Below are 17627 nucleotides of genomic sequence, written 5' to 3' on the forward strand. Positions count from 1 at the left end.
CTAACTAAATCATGAGGTCAAAGTATACAAACAACAAACGAAAAAAAAAGCTGAAGAAAGATTGATCCCATGAACTGAGTCAGTCCAAAACCAACGCAATTCCTGGGAATTGTGACAATCTCATTTTCGAGATTTCCAAGACTGCCGGTATCTCCAAACTCAGCTTGTTATAAAGCAGAGTAACATTGCTGTAATCTACTCAGCTTTCCTGTTAACAACTGGAAGTGTTGCTCATTTACAGCTATAATAAACCCCAAACTCAAGATTCTTTTTCTCGATTCTTATGTAGCCTTTTACATCTCAGAGCTTCCACTGTCTTCATTTTAAACAGCTCACAGCTTTTGAGTCTTTTGCCCCCGCAAACAGTGTCCACACCCTGGAAGTGATGTACTCAGCGTGACCTGATAGTGCTTGGCATATTGCATTTACTGACCAGAAAGTCCTTGTACTAGTCAATCACTGGTCTGAGCTGATCGCTATAAAAACAATCCAATTCTAATGAACAATTTCTTGGTAGCCCTCAAGTTCTATCATATTACAAAAACCCGTGAACTCCGGTCTGCTTAAGAATTAATCAGTCATTTTGTCTTTTAAATAGTCCACCCTTCAACGAGGATTTTGCCTGACATCTGTGAAAATCCTCCCAGTTCTCCCAGCATGGCTGCCATTAGTCTCCATAAACACCCTCACGAGTGTGCCATCCGCTTCCCCACCATGGTGGAAGTCAGTGGGTGCTGGGATGGGCTGCCATATGCCTGCTGCGAAGTGATGACGCTAATAAAGGAGGGAGTAGGGGCTCCTCTGCACAGTGTTGCTTGATAGATGAGGAAGAAGACAGAATCACGGTGGGAGGGGATAGTCAGGATGAGGCGTTAGAAAAACACAGCCTGAGTGATCCCGGCTGTTCCTCCACAGCTCACATCAGGGCGGCTGTCTGTTATTTCCATGCAGGCTGACGATACCCCTTGAGAGATTCGGGAGGGGGGGGAGAGAGGTCGGTGGAGGGGATGGTTTTGGTGGGGATTCCCAAGGTGTTTAGCGAGCTACCCTTTTTCCTGAACGTGCCCTCATCACCATGACAACTGTGGCTAGCAGGAGTTTGGGGATTCATTCCCACCTGGAAGAGACAGAAAAGCATCATTTGCATATATGGGCACAACCCGGCACATAAAATTTGATTAACATGCTTCACGCAGAGTGCAATTAAAAGCCTTTTAATGCCAGACAAGAGAAGGTGTTTACACTTAGTGAAATCCCGTAGTTTGGCAGGACCGGATCAGAAAGATCGCGTTCTGACAGACCCTCATCAAAATGTGTGCGTGAACAACATGCGGTTTGATCCCACCAGTGTTTTCACTTATTACTCATCAATATTCGTACGTCAAGCAAATAAGGTGATTTAGCCAACTCAAGTCACGCAGTGCAACGTGTGTTTTGTCCTCTCTTGGTAGGTCGTAGAGATAAAAGCGATAACCGTGTTCGTGTTTGCTCCCTTTTCCTGGCAGGATTTCAGAGGAAAGCGTGGAGTTCTTTGAGCGTATGAACGCCATCCTGCAGAAACAGGAGAACATGATGCGGGCAGCCCAGGCTGAGGTAACCCGAACCCAACTTCCACCTTTCCATCTGCTACACACTTGAAACGTGGACAGTTTGCGTAGCGAGCGGGGCACCGAGCTGTCATTCAGCCCACCACCATGACCACTATGACGTCCGCGGACAGAAGGACTGGGTTAAACAGGGTGCTCAGAAGACTGGGAGCTCAGCTGTTACAAGCTGCTCTCAAATTGATGTGTTCAGGCTTTACTGCCAGAGCAAAGACATGACTGATGAGAGCAGCTCATGACTTCACGCCGAAATGTTAACGCCGTAAAATGACTCAAATCCAAACTGTTGATGTTGATCAAGACGTGAAGAATTCCCACACTGCTTTACAAATTAACAAGCTGATAGGAAATAAGTTTGTGTAACCGTTATAGTTGTAATGTCTAAATTTAGAACAAATTGTGATATTTCTTTTTGCAGTTTTTAATTCCGTAATGAAGTTATTTTATTTGTGCTTTTCTAACAGTTTGTGTGCATTTTTAAATTTAAACGTCATTTAACAAAATTGTGACATTTCCTCACATATGTACTGGGTCTCTTTATACAGAGTAAGTATAAATCATTGGTTTCAACTGTAGTGCCTGTTGATTAAGCAGGGAGATGCAGAATGTAAACATGTACATCTGAATGCTGCAAGCTTGAATTGGATCATGGCCACCAATTTCATAATTATTGCAAATAGAGCAGGTCATTCTCCATAGAGTTAACAGTGATCTGGAAATGCTGATGACATTTACAGATTCTTAGCCCTTTCTGATAGCTTCATTGTCCTCCCCCAACGACCTTTGTGAAGCATTTTCATTTGAATTAAGTGATACTTACACACTACCTGTGACCTCAGCTTCACTTCTCTTATGAGCAGTACGACCTTTTATCAGAGGCACGTTTTGTTGGACATAAAACCGAATTTTTCTCCTTGCAGTGTCAAAGAGGGCCGTGCACAATGCCGCCACCGCAAGAGCACGTGGACCAGGCCTTTATTTCTGAAAGAGTCAGCAGGACAGAGGTGTGTCGATTTGTTTTTGCCATTCTCATTGTGCTTCAGCAGGAGTTATGCTTCAAAAGACGTGGGGGGGAAAAAAAATGTGGCTTTTATCCCTGCTTGTGATGTGCATCAGAGCAGAAATCATGTAGGGAAAAGAACTTGTGCGTTTATCTCTGAAAGGAAGTTATTGAGTGGAGTGTGTTTTCATGTAGCTGGATCTGCTTTATGAGGAAGCGGTGTACACAGTGGTCAACAGGGTTGGCGTGCCTGCTCCAGAACACGTGAAAAGTGACGACGAGCTGTTTGCTTACCTGCTGAAGGTATCTGCCCGCCTGCCCGCCTGTCTGTCTATCTGTCATGTAACAATCACAAGCACTGCCGAAGAACAGACTGTGTTCCTGGAGCTTCAGTAAATCTCTGTCAGCAACACTGTTGGTGGCCTCCCAGAGAGTGTTATTTGTTGTGAGGAGGCTGTAAGAATTCAAGCAGATGCTCTTGGCTCAAAACTGATTAAACATCAAAGCCCAGTTACAGTGTGCAACTGATATTCTGCTGTGATTATGCTAAACTAGGGATTGTAGCCTTTCGATTGTGAAGTGGGAGTCTATTTTCTAAGGTTTTCCCGACAGCTCAGGTACTGAACAAACAAGAAAGAAATGTGAAAACATCTCAGCAATGTTCAGTAATTTGTCTGTGCAAAAGCCCAATTCCTAAACATCATTGTTACATATCATCAAATAATGACAATTGTATATCTTGTGTTTTTAAAAGGCTTTTGATATGGGTGATGAGGAACATGACATAATTCTACAAAAGGTTCAAGAATCAAAGGTGAGAGATTTCATTCTCTTACTGTCTAAAACTGACACAGGCTTGTCAGCAATTTTGTTTATTTGCTATAATGTCAAAGATATTTCCAATGATTATTGAGAAAATTTAGGAATATGAGTAATTTCCATATGTATTTTTTTATTAAAACATAAGTAAAACCGATTTTTATTGTTTTACATGGTTGTATTAACCTTTTAGAGATGCCTGTCTCATTTGCTATCAGAAACAAACGTCTTTGTTGCCTTTGCTTTGCTTTTTTGTTCCTGATGAGAAGCTAGCAGCTGATGGTCTTGGTTCCTTAACCACTGTCAGTCACTCTGCAGTAAGGATTTTGGGTGCTTTTCTAGATAGTTCTTGTAAGTTGGACAAATAGATAGGTGCTTTGATTAAGTCAAGATTTTTCCAATTACAACTTATTGCTAAAGCAAAGCCGTATCTCTCCTTTAAGGATCTTAAGATGGTTGTTTATACTTTAATCACCTCTCGTCAGAACTATTGTACGTCTTTATACATTGGGCTACATCAATCATCCCTGCAGATTTTACAATTAGTTAAGAATGCTGCACCTTGTCTTTTAACTTGAACAAAAAGCATGAACACATAACTCCAGTCTTAAAATTTCTTCATTGGCTTCCTCTGTCTTCACATAGATATTAAAATGTTATTGCTTACTTTTAAAGTTTTAAATTATTCAGCGACATCCTTAACATCATGAACTCCTCAACATCTAATCGCCTTTGAGAGCACTCCGGTCAACCGGCCAGTTTCTCCTTGATGTTCAGCAATCGGAGTTAAAACGTAGAGGTGATTAAGCACTCGCTCTGGCTGCTCCAAGACTGTGGAATACCCTACCCCTACATGTTCACACTGCTCAGAGCATAGAATTACTTAAATATTTGTTAAAAATCTCTCTCTTTTCCCTGGCCTGATTATGAGAAACTAAAATGTTCCTAGAAGTCTTAAAGGAACATTGCACACGTTTAAAGGTTAAATGTAATTTTTTTTCTTTCCCGTACGTGGCCTTACAATCACTCGACATGCACAATGATTTTTCTTTATTTCTTTATTTTCTTCTTTTTCTTTATTTTATTTTCATCAGAGAGTGTTTGGGTCGTATTCTCTGGGCATGCGCATGGATGTGATTCGCTGCACGCACTCGGTCACCTCGCTACTTTGAGGAGTTTCTGCCACCATTGACACATCAGCCAGAAAACATGGGCTAACATGAATATTTATACCTTTCTTACCTCAAAAGACATTACGCCTCTAAACAAAATACTTTCCCTCTTTTCCCATGCACATGAACAACACTGGTGTCATTTCAACTTGTCGCCAGAGGGAGCAGATGTCTGCAAAAACTCTTTAATTCATCTGTGTTTTATTTACACCTTTATTCGATTTGCTGCTTTGTGGGTTTGACATTAATTCAATTCAATTCAATTCAATTAATTTTTTATAACATCAATTCACAACATGTGTCACCTTAAAAGGTAGAATGGACCATTTTACCCAAGTTCGCTATTTGAATAACTGCGCTCCTCAGAGATATTGCGTGAAATAATCTCCTAAATACACTTTAATCTTATTTCTTTCTAATGAGGCCTTCCTCTTATTCTCATAAACTTCTAAGACAGTTTGCTTCTTGCAACTGTCTGACATTTGTAAAGTATACATTGAGAACAGCGGAGCTACAATGAACGGCTAACACTGAAAGCCACTGCATACATAAACACTAGAAGTGTGCACGCACAGCCAGCAAGCAGAAACCAACTAGGAGCGCGCACATGCACACTGGCATTAGGTGAGTGTGTCACAATGATTGGCATGTGGGTGGGACAACCAATAGATGAGGTGATACCCCCGGAACGCGAAGCTGAAATAGATCATCCACTATACCTTTAAGGCACTTTAAAAAGTCAATTCAATCAAATAATACAGACAAATTGGTTAAAAAGTTTTTTATTTAAGAAAAATGAGCAAATTCATGAACCTTCTGCATTCACTCCTGGATGAGCATGTAGCATAAGAGGACACTTGCTTCCATTGTGTCATTGACTTTGCTGCAATCCCGTATAAAGGAAAAGGAAAAGGAAATCTCCCCTTTAACAGGAAGAAAGCCTCAGCAGAACCAGGCTCAGTGTCATGTGCCACAACTAACTTTGGGTTTGAAAAGACAGAGTATACACACAAAAGCAATGATCAAGGAGTACTTTCTATGTGGTAGAAAAGCAAAAAATGTAATGTCAGTAGTTGCTCCTTTAGTGACTTTATTTAGAAGAGATTAACAGCTAAGCAGATAAACTCTGAGTCAGGTTTAAAGTCTATAGGATGTTAGCTGTGACATCATCCAGGGGAGGTAGATCATCCACTATTAAGATATAACAGAAAGTATCTCTGGATCAATGTGTGCTTCTGTGCTTTGGTATCTCTGCTCTGTCTTTTCTAATCCCCAGTCAGTCGAAGCAGATGACCGTTCACACTGGTTCTGGTTTTGCTGGAGGTTTTCCTCCCTATTAAAGGGGAGTTTTCCTCTCCACTGTCGCTTCATGCATGCTCAGTGTGAGGGATTGCTGCAAAGCCATTGACAATGCAGACAACTGTCCTTGTGGCTCTATGCTTCTTCAGGAGGAGTGAATGCTGCTTGTCAAGACTTGATGCAATCTGCTGGGTTTCCTTAGATAGGACACTTTCTTACCAATTTGTATAATCTGATTGAATTTGACTTTGTAAGTGCCTTGAGATGACATGTGTTGTGAATTGGCACTATATAAATAACATTTTATTGAAAAAGAGCATATGAAGTTAGTCGCAGTAAAATGCTAATCCAATAGCGATGTCTATAAGTGAGACTGGGCCAAGACATCATCTGTTCAATAAGAACATAAAATTATTGGCAGCAATAGCTCAGCCAATGCCCCCTTCCAGGACGATGTCACTACTAAATATACCAGGCCAGATGTAGCTACTCTTAAAAAAGGAAACCGAAAGAGAACATAAAGGTAAAGGTTGAAACATGAGCAAATAATGCAAAATTGGAGGATTTTGGATAGGCTTTCAGTTGCATTTTGTGGACTTCTTAATAGTAAGGAAGCATGTCGCTACATGCATGCTCGTTATGAGGGTTGGCTGCAAAGTCAACAACACAATGCAAGTGATTGTCCACTGTGGGAGCACACTCTTTCAAGGGGAGTGAATGCTGCAAGTCAATGACTCGATGCAATCCCTTAGGTTTACTTGAGTGCCTTGGTTTGACACGTTGTCAATTGGCGCTACATACAACTGAATTGAACTGAATTGCATTAAGGCATTACAACAGTTCAGATTTGAAGTAACAATCCATGGATTAGGTTTTCACTCTTGGACAGGATCTTTCTAATTCTGGTAATTCTGGTAATGCTGGTAATTCTGGCGGTGCACACAAACTCTACACAGTGACCCAGTGAGGGCAGGACCAGCACAGGAACAGAGGATCAGCAGGCAACGCAGTACAGATACAGAGAGGAACTTCTTGCAGGCAGAGTATAGCTGATTTGGCAGGGAATGGCTGTGGGAGGCAGGTTTAAATGGGCAGGGTAGCAGGTGAACTGGCTTGAGCCTAATTAGCTGCAGCAGGTGGAACTAATTAGGGAGAACACAGTGGTGGCTGAGGAGAGTGGAGAATGGAATGTGGAAGAAAGTCAATCAGCCTCGAAAAACATAAATAAAAGGCCCAGATCATAACAGAATTTAAAAGCAGAAAATTTAAAATCCTCCAGGTGTTTATGTCTTCAAGACATGCTTGGAGTCAACTTGTTTGAATTCATCAGGATTTCTAGATACATATAGCTGAGTATCATCAGCATAATTGATGGAAATTTATCACATGCTGTCTGATAATTTTACCTTTCGGAAACAGGAATTGACTTTGGAGTAACCTTAATGAGTTTGAAGATGAATTATCATTTACATGAACACACTGAAATCTGTCAGAAAAATAAGATTTAAACCAGCTTAGTTTCTTTAAATCCTATGGAGTTTTTATTTTATAATAGTAATACATTTATTTAAAAGCACCTAACAGAGCCCTCAAGGATACTGTACAGAACAAGCAGATTAATAACAATAAAGATAAAACAACAAACAATAAAAGTTATAGTGAACCAACAAATCAAAGATATTATACAGTTTTGAACAGATAGGGTTTGAGTTTAGACTAGAACCGGTAGAGGCTGTCAGTGTTGCAGATGTCTGGAGGGAGAGAATTACAGTTTGGAAGCAGAGCTGGAAAAAGCTCTGCTCCACATGGTACTGAGGCAGGAAAGAGGAACAGTGAAGTGAATGGGAGAGGAAGATCTAAGGGTGTCGGAAGAAGTAAAGATGTGAAGGAGATCATAAAGATAGATGAGAACGAGGTTGTAGATGGTCTTAAATGTGTACAGAAGGATTTTGAATTGAATTCTGAATCAGGTAGCCAGTGGAGCTGCTGTAGGACTGGGGTGATGGAATGAAATGAGGGGGTTATGGAAATAATGCAAGCAGCTGCATTCTGAACCACTTGTACCTTATGGAGCAATTTTTGAGGAAGACCAAAGATAAGAGAGTTACAGTAGTCAGTGCAAGGGGTGACAAGGCTGTGAACAAGAAAGGATGCAGAGTGCGTGGAAATATTTAGATTTCCAGACGATTTCAGAGATTTTAGAGATGCTTGGAAGTTGAAAATTAAAAAATTGCGTTGAGAAAGCCAGAATCTCAAAAGGGAGGAGAAGTAACATATTAGGAAACGAACATTGGTGAACGCTCTGGATTTTCTCATTGAAAATCTGCATATATAATTACACGAGTCTATTGAAAACAAGTGGTGGGGGATTGCATTCGGTGGCTGAAAAAAGTTGTTGAACAGTGAAAACATAGTCCTGGAGTTATCTTCATTAAAACAGATTAAATCAGACTATTAACTGGATTTAGTTTGAGTAATTGATTCCTTATATTGTGTTATTTACATTTCGTAAACTTCTTTGTGAATTATTAGTCCAGCTTTCTTTTGTGGTCGTTCAAGTTTCCGACATTTGGCTTTAATGGGCCGGATTTGAACCAGGGGGCAGAATGGGAGACGGTCCGACCGGGTTTTCACTTGAGAAAGATCATTCAATATATCATTTCAACTGTTATTATATAGAGATGCGAGCTCATCAGGGGTGGAAGAAAGATCCGGAATTAGAGTTCTGAAGATATGAGAGGAAAGGGTATCCATGTTGATGTTCTTAATATTCCTGAATGAGACAAGACATGCTGTCTTAGTTATGAAGATTTAAAGAATGAGAGAAATGTCGACTGAAAGGAGGAAATTATCAGTTATTTGATTATCATTAGCTGAGCAGTTGCTTTTTAATTTCAGTATGAACAGACTATTTACTTAGTTCAAGTCTAATGATGCCCTTGACATTGTCTTTAGAAAGAAGTGTGACCTCTGACATCCAATATTTTGTTTGGTGTTGTTGATTGTCTTTACTTATCTTCCAGGGCTCTTCTTATAAAGAATTATGAACTCTTTTGAAATAGTGAACTATTTAAAAATTTGCACCTATTGAGTCACACACACATTTGATTAAATAGATTTGTACTTTGCAGCACATACTGATATTCTCACCACCAACTTTCAAGAAAATAAATGTTTGCTGTGGATACAGGTGTCTTTTATTAACGGATATTCATTTCTTACAGCGAGCCAGTTTTTCCTTGAGAGTCTCGGTTATGAAAGCAAAGAACCTGATGGCCAAGGATGCAAATGGTAAAACCATTCAAGCATGAGCTAAGTATTTTCTAAGGGAAAATAATGTGTTTTCTAAAGCATACTCTGTCCTGTAATAAAATGCAAGCGGATAGCTTATGTGACTGCTTTGGATTAACCCCCCACTCACTACCAGCACTTTTCCAAAGCATATGCATCTTGAGTCATTTTGACAATCAGCAATGACGCACTGGACGACGAAAAAATATTTATTTTCAGTTGCAGATTTATTTAATTACTGATAGTTGTAAAAAAGCATCATCACGTGTGAGACATACTTATTGCTTTTTTATAGTGCTGCATCAAACTGTCCCGGATGACCAATTTATATCTCTTAACGACAGGTTACAGTGACCCCTATTGCATGCTGGGAATCCTGGTTGGTCAAAGCCCTCGAGAAACAGAAGAGAAGAAGGAGAGAAAGTTCAGCTTCAGAAAGAGGAGGGAAAAGCTGGAGAAACGCTCCAGCACCAAAGAGGTTTTACCTGCCAGGTGCATTCAGGTGACCGAAGTCAAACCAGAGACTCTAAACCCAGCGTGGGATGAGCACTTTGTGTTGTGAGTACAAGAGAAACTTTGAAGCTTTCTGAAAAGTACTGTCCATGACGAGGCTTGTGTCACATGCAGAACTCACGGTTTCATTTGTTTCACACTAACGCCTCAAACCGTTAGTTATGTGACCGACGCACCACATATTCACTGCTGCGAAAGCAGAGCGGAGGAGTTTAACCCTAGCCATGAAAACGATCAAAAGTTAATGTTTTTTTTTTTCTGTCTTTCATCTGTTTTTAGTGAAATAGATGATGTCCACAATGACCTCTTACATCTGGACATATGGTAAGTTCAGAACACAACAGCTTTGCTGCTTCAACAAAATTATTTATGTGTCAGTATGTCAGATGGATTTTTTTAAGTTGCAGAAAAAACAGCAACTTTATATTCTATAAAAGTTACCAAACACCACCAGTAAAACATTCAGCCTTATATTAATATCATTAAAATATTTAATTTTGTTTTAGAAATATTTTGGTTACAAACTTCAAAAATTACTAGTCAGCATAAATGAGCACCATCTTCTGTTGAGTAATCTTCAATAACTGACAAGGTGTTTTTCCACAGTGTATTTACATGAGATCACAACAAAAGCCATAGAATCATACTTTGAAACTTAAGCACATACAGGACATACTGTTTGCTCGTATTAATATGCAAGCGTGAATTAATCTCTGCTATGTGACAAAAATATAACTTTACTATACGGTTGTAATTAGTGACTTCAATATGATACTGAAGTTTTTCCCCTGGCGTTGCTCAACAAGCACTGACAAATCTCAGAAAACACTGTCTTAGAAAAACTCGAAGAAAAACCAGTAGAGAGTTGTCTGCATAGCTTTATATACGTATTCATCAATTCGCTTAATTGATGCTATCTACATATTTATCCTCTTGAAATCAGTTATAATGATCAGGGAATTCAAAACAGTAAATAAAGCAACCAGTGACCTTTCAGACAACATTTCACATAATTTATATCAGTATTTAAAAAATAGGCACACATTATACAGAACTAGTATGTAATAATCTGGACCTTTTGTGAGGGACATCAGAATCTAATGTGATTTATTTGTTTGAAAATTAAGTACATAGTCTGGCCTTCCGCTTATCTTCAAATAAAAGTCAAGAAAATAAAAAAGGGTATTGCTTGCTTCTTAACTGAACTTTAACATCTTAGTGGTGTAATTGGTAGCGTAACAGGCTGCATTTATTCATACACGTTAGACTGTACTTTACCAGTTTGCTAATTCTCAGATAAATCCTTTGAATTGGAGATGCAAAAGCAAAGCAGAGCTGTTCCTACAAGCAATATGGTGCCAGAGAAAAAGCCCAGGCTGACACACTGTGGCCTAGAAAAGGACGATGTTGAGTTGTTTCTACAAAGCTTGGTTTCAGGGGCTAATTCAAACTTTTTGATGTGTTGTTCTGTTTCTTTCTGTGATAGTTCCCTTAGTAGTAACAAAAACATTTCATATCACTAGATGCAGAAATTATGGTGGAGTGGAAGCCAAACAATGTGTTTTTGCTATATTTAGTGATTTAGAACAACTGAAAATGTTCACCTGAGTTGGATAAGATTCTACATTAGTCTAAGATAACAGTTTACGGTTTCACAAGAGACAGTTGTTACAGTAGTTTGTGTTTTTACATAGAATTAACATTGTTCAAGTCTGCCGGCTCTATCAATCAGGTCCGCTCCAGATCCAACAAGAATAGAATAAATGTTGAGTAAGACTGATGGTTGTTGTTTTTGTTAACATGTACTGTTTGGCAGTGTAGCATTAAGAATTATTGTCTTAATTCCAAAGAGAGACCGACATTTTTTACTTTCAGAAGTGGAGCATTACTGCTTTCGCTATGGTGCTCTGCTTGATTTATATAGACATAAAGCTTTATTAGAGTTAATTCTTGGACTATTTCATGTTCAATGGACACAAAAACGGAAAGGTAGAAGAGAAAAAGAAGAGATGAAATGCTAAAAGGGAGAAAAGGTTAAAAAAGTAGAGGTGTGGAAAAGAAGAGAACAAAATAATATGCTTGGAGTCTGCTTCAACACCTGCAAAGAGAGATATAAAAAGAGAAGCATATCAAACCAATAATGTATTACAGGTACAAACAAACAATGCCTTGTTACCATCACTGAAAAATACACAGTATTATTTACCTTTTCGACAATATCAGAGTGCTGGTGAAGATTCTCAGTCATCCAGGAATGACAATCTCAGGGTTAAAATTACATTTCTGCTGTAAGTAAATGGAACTAATACTGATAATAAAGTAACACAAAAATACTTTAAAAAAATCTGAACTAACACTTTAACATTTTAACTTTATTTTAAGTTTTCCTGTTGTCACACAGAATGTAGGCAGTGTGTCCCTTACCTATCCTTATTGCACTGTGCATTAGGTTCCCTTCTCCATCATTGCAAACAAGCCTATTTTATTCCTTGCCTGAAGGGCACATTCCCCCTTTTCCATTTAAGAACCATAGCCTCGGGCTTAGAGGAGCCATCCCAGCTACTTCACACATTTTGGTGCCAACAATGTGAACATGGCTCTTTCTTTGGCCCTACAGAGACTGGATAAGCCTGCAAAAAGCAATCCTGGTACCCTTTGTACCTGTTACATAAGCTGACAATGTCCTCTTAGAGGAACATGGTTGTAAGCTCTCTTTAAATCCACTAAAAACATGTGGAAAATCATGTAATCAATTACTTAATTCTGGGATCCTGAAACAGTTGTCTGTTTTGTTAATATAAATATATATATATATATATATATATATATATATATATATATATATATATATATATATATATATATATATACAGTCACCTTATTATATCCCTTAACTTATTACTGCTTAATAAAATAATTGAAAAAAAATAATCGTACAGGCTAATACCAAAATTACTTTACTTTTGTATATTTTGTTTACTTCTCAGTTCTGCTCATGGTAAATCAAACTTAAACATGAAAGTAGAGGAAACACAACCTTGTGCTAACCTCTGAGTAATTTCTTGTTCGGCAGGGACCACGATGATGATGTATCTGTTGCAGAGGCATGCAAAAAGCTCAATGAAGTCAGTGGTCTTCGAGGAATGGGCAGGTAAAAACAATTCACATTTCAAAGTTTAAGATCATCAAACAAGATATCAAAGACAACCAGAGTAAAAGAAAAAAAACAAAAAAAATATATATATTTAAATATATTTTTATTATATATATATGTATATATATACATATATATATTTTATACATATATATATATATATATTTTATACATATATATATATATATATATATATATATATATATATATATATATATATATATATATATATATATAATTATGGAAAAAAGCTATTCAAAGCTCCTAATGGTATTTTAAACTAATAACTGGTTGTACCAACTTTGGGAGGAACAACTACCATAAGGAATTAGCAACAACTGCCCATGAGTCTTATACACCATTGTCAAATAATTTTGTCCCACACTTGTTTCAATTTAGCCAGATTGGAATATTTTTGAGCATGACCTTTCAGATACACGACACTTCAATCAGATTTATTTTCAGACTTTGACTAGGAAAGTTGAAAACTTTATCATGTGTTTTCTTTTAGCCATTCACGGGTAATTTTGCCAGCGCGATTTTGATTATTGGCCTACACAATGACGCACGCAAGCATGAGGCTAAAGTTACAAACCCCATGATGGAGTTCTCCTTCAGGATTTTTCACAAGAGCACTGAAATTTAGGTTTCTATTTTGATTATTGTTCAGGGCCTATATCAACCCACCCACCAGTGTCCCACCAGTCCAAGATCATCATATTTTTCAATGATGTTAGAATGTAGGCATGACTTTTGCTTCTGAAATGCTACATCAGTTATATGCCAGATGTGACTGAGCCCGCTCTATCCAAAATGTTCCCCTCTTTTCTAAAATCTTGGGAATGATCAAGATATTTTTTGACAAATATGACGGAGGTCTTAACTTGGAATTCCCTGGATGTTATCTTGCCCACTCACTCGTTCTTTTGGCCAAATCATCAACACTGACTTTATCTAAGGCAAAACTGGCTGCAGTGTTTCAGGTTTTCTTTCTTTTTAAATAACTGGATACATTGTTGACAAGCGCTTAGAGTAATTTTGGTAGCCAAGCGACTGCTGAGAAGGTTCACCACCTCTCCCAGTTTTTAAAATTTTCTCTTATTGTGTATTGATGTAGTGCCAAAATCATACAAATGGCTTTATTTGCTGACTTATAAATGGCAATAAATTTGTCTTTTCTTGAATTTCATCAGATCAGGGTGTTTTTTAAAAAAAGATTTAGCCTAAATCTTTTTTAAAAAACAGACTTTGAGAGTTAAGTTATCTAAAGTTAACTCTTGATTTAACATTTACTTTATCACAGAGGGTCAGAATGGTCTGGATAGCTTTTCCTCTTAAACAAAGTCATGCTATGAAAACAACACTTTGTATTTAACTCAGTTATCTTATATCAAAATTTGTTTACTATATTTACCTGTAAATAGCACATATCTTGGAGACATGTTTGTTTGGGATTATTTTCCACTTTCCTAGTCATTCCAGTGTGTAAAATGCAACATGTGCTGGCCAACTGCAGAACTTGATGTATAATTTGTTAAGCAATTAATTCATCCAGTGAGCATTGTGGCAGTAAAAAGATGATTAATTAAACCTGCCCATGAAATGGTCACTTCCATGTGAAAAAAAAGCATGAAGTGGCAGTCATTGAATAAAGAGGCCTTTGTGCACTTTTGCTAAAAAAAAAAAAACAACCTACACCCCGCTTGTTGATTCCACAGCATCATTCGATTTTTGTCTTTTGAAAGCCACTCACAGAAAAGCCAGAAGCCTATAAAGCTGTGCACACAGACAGCAGAGCCTGATAAATAGCAGACATGTCTAATAAAAAACTCAGAATGTCAATTAGGGTTCTCTACTCCCTAACCCAAGGGAGAAGAGAACCCGTCTGTTGTGGTGAAAATTGCTCTTGGAAATTCTAATGTTTCTTCCCAGGTATTTCAAGCAAATAGCAAAGTCAGTGCGTGCTAATGGATCAGCATCATCAGGGTCTGAGGAGAACGTTGACGACTTCCTCGGATGCATCAACATTCCTTTGAATGTGAGCGGCAACGTCTGTCCAATCACCACGCAGAGCTACTACATCAAAACATGCAAAATCATACTGGAAATCAACTGCGAACCGGCTTCTTTTTGCAGGAAATCCCTGTGGCTGGATATGACACCTGGTTTAAACTGGAGCCACGGTCAAGTGCGTCTAAAGTTCAGGGAGAATGTCACCTAATTCTTAAAGTCTTCACAAGCCAGGTTTCTGCAGCACATCAGCGGTTAAATACACGCCCGTTTCTTCGTGCAACCTCTAATATTGTTTTCTTTCTTCAGAGAGACACAACCTTATGGAAGAGGGAAACAAATGTCTCCATTCACAAGAAACTTCTGAGTCAGATTGTGGAGTATGAGCATGCTCAAGTTAAGGTATCATTTCTCCAGATTATTTCTTCAAACATGTTATACATATATTAACGTGAAAAGGTATTTACAACCTTCTGTTTTTTTTTGTTTTTTTGTCACACTAGAATGTTTTAGATCAAGAATAAAATGTTATTATCGGACAAAGAAAACCAATGTTAAGAGCAAAATTCAGTTTTTTAAATGATTTCATTTATTAGGGAAAAAAGCCATCCAAACTAATGTGCCTTTCATGGTAAAGGTAGCTGCTTCTTATCTTAAACCAACTGAGATTCACTGCATCAAAAAATTTTTAGTTTAATTTTACCAGCCACACCCAGGTTTGATCTCTGCCAGATTTATAGAACAGAGAAGCTACTTAAATAATACAATAAGTAGACAAAATGGTCTCAAAAAGCAACACATCATGTCCCTTTTTCAATATTCTTCAAGAACCGATGTCATTGACACGTATCATTTGGGAAGGATAACAGTCATTTCTAAGGATTTGGGACTCCATTATCAACAAATAGAGAAATCCTGGAGCAGTGGCAAACCTTTTGGGGCCGATCCTTTCAAAGCTGGTTCAAGATTTGATCAACAACTCAAGAACAACATCTAAAGCAATGCGGGTCTCACTTGCTTCACTTAAGATCAGTTTTCATGATTGTACAATATAAAAGAGACCATGGGAGAGTTCCAAGGTAAAAATCTCTTCCAACCTGAAAGGACACAAAGGCATTTCCCCAAAATATCTTGTTGACATTTAGAAAATATTATGTGGACTAATGAGACATATTTGACCTTTTTGGAAGGTGTGCATTCTGTTAGATCTGGCTTGAAACTAACCCACCATTTTAAGGAAGGAACCTTCCATCTACACTTAAAATATGGCAGTGGTGATGTGACAGTCTGGTGCTGTTTCGGCGCTTCATGACCTTGATGACTTGCTTCAAATGATGGATATCCAGCCATTAGAATGTGAAGTTAAGCACACTTGGGTATGCAATGGGACCGTGATCCAAAGCACACCAGTAAGTCCACCTCTGAATATCATGTTTCTAGAAAATGTCCTGACCCACATGCAGAATCAAACTCCGGACTCAGAGTGTATACAAATCTATAATAATATTTACAACATGACTTGAGAAAACGTTACAATTAGGAGGGCTTCTGTGTTTGTGGTTTAATGGCATCTTGAAGAAGAAGGGATCACCTAGATAGAGCCGTGGATCAGAACAGGAATTAGTCGAATGGACAAGATCTGAAAGGATTGGCGTGAGAACCATGCAAAGGCTTTAACTTTAAGCTGGGAGGGACAGTGTAATGAAGATGCCTTCATTACTGGGACTGTTTTTAGGAAAAGTAACTGGTATTGCACTTTAAGAATACTTTTGCACTGTAAACTTGCACCTTAATTAGCACTTTGTTTTGCACAGCACTTTAAGCATGACTTTGCACAGAAATAACCATTTGCACACAAGAAGTTTTAACTATTTATTGAATATTTATTGGATATTTTAATAATTAGCATGTAGCCTTTTGTTCAGGCTCTGCACAGCTGCTCCTCATTGGGAAATGGTGTGGGCTCTGTGAAAAGAAGAATTGTTGTTTAGAGCTAAGGTCTACTGTCAGGAAACTTAAGCAAATGGTGGTGTAGAATCTGTGAGAAGTGTGAGACTAAACAAAGTATTAGAAGTTGGTGACTTACCTGTTTTCTATGTCCTCTCCAGGGTGTTTGGACAAATGCTTCCCCGGGGGTCCAGACACCATTTATAGGTTCCGGGAGAGACCATGGGAAAAGCAGGGGGGAGCTTTTGCACATTTGTTTTAAGGGGTTTTTAGGTGTGGGTTTAAAAGATAAAATATTTATAAAAAATAGGTGGGAATGTGTATGTGTATTTGTATTATGTAAATATTGTATTTTATAGGTAAAGTTAATAGTAAATTGTTTAGTGCAGAATGGTTTGACCCTTAATCAGCAGAGGGTATTTAAGGCAGTGATTGTGTCTGTAAAACAAGTTGGTTGTTGGTTGGTTGGTAGTTGGTTGGCAGAGTGAATGCTGCTACCAACAAATGTATTGCTGCTTCCACATACTGCCACTTGGTCATCATTCCTGCTGAAACTCCAGCCTCAAAAGGCCACGAACCGACAGACAGAATACAAGGAATGAGCTCCAGATGAGGAAAATAGATAAACATAAATAACCTTTCACAGAGGAAAGTTAAACACTAAGAATTTTAACAACGAGATTATGCCAAGAAATGTTGAGCATGACGAAGTCTGGCCATCAAAAAGCTCCTTAAATCCCCAGCAGCCACATGAGGAGATTGCATACAGGTGTGCAGGATGCAGCAGAGATGCTCTGTTCTGGAAACATTTCACACCC

The 17627-nt window shown here is 38.3% G+C and overlaps 1 protein-coding gene across 2 annotated transcripts in view; it reads left to right on the forward strand.

The window, feature by feature from the left end:
• Positions 1-17627, forward strand: part of baiap3 (BAI1 associated protein 3) — a 57927-nt gene that overhangs the window by 20253 nt on the left and 20047 nt on the right. For both annotated transcript variants that reach the window (XM_036148085.1, XM_036148086.1), the window contains 11 exons: positions 1506-1593; positions 2525-2608; positions 2800-2907; positions 3359-3418; positions 9119-9185; positions 9530-9743; positions 9978-10022; positions 12772-12849; positions 14785-14890; positions 14989-15096; positions 15172-15264. In XM_036148085.1, the coding sequence (XP_036003978.1) occupies positions 1506-1593; positions 2525-2608; positions 2800-2907; positions 3359-3418; positions 9119-9185; positions 9530-9743; positions 9978-10022; positions 12772-12849; positions 14785-14890; positions 14989-15096; positions 15172-15264 (1051 nt within the window). The remainder of the gene's footprint in view (positions 1-1505; positions 1594-2524; positions 2609-2799; positions 2908-3358; positions 3419-9118; positions 9186-9529; positions 9744-9977; positions 10023-12771; positions 12850-14784; positions 14891-14988; positions 15097-15171; positions 15265-17627) is intronic.

The sequence above is a fragment of the Fundulus heteroclitus genome, chromosome 16 (assembly GCF_011125445.2).
Source record: "Fundulus heteroclitus isolate FHET01 chromosome 16, MU-UCD_Fhet_4.1, whole genome shotgun sequence".
In the NCBI taxonomy this organism is placed as follows: Eukaryota; Metazoa; Chordata; class Actinopteri; order Cyprinodontiformes; family Fundulidae; genus Fundulus; species Fundulus heteroclitus.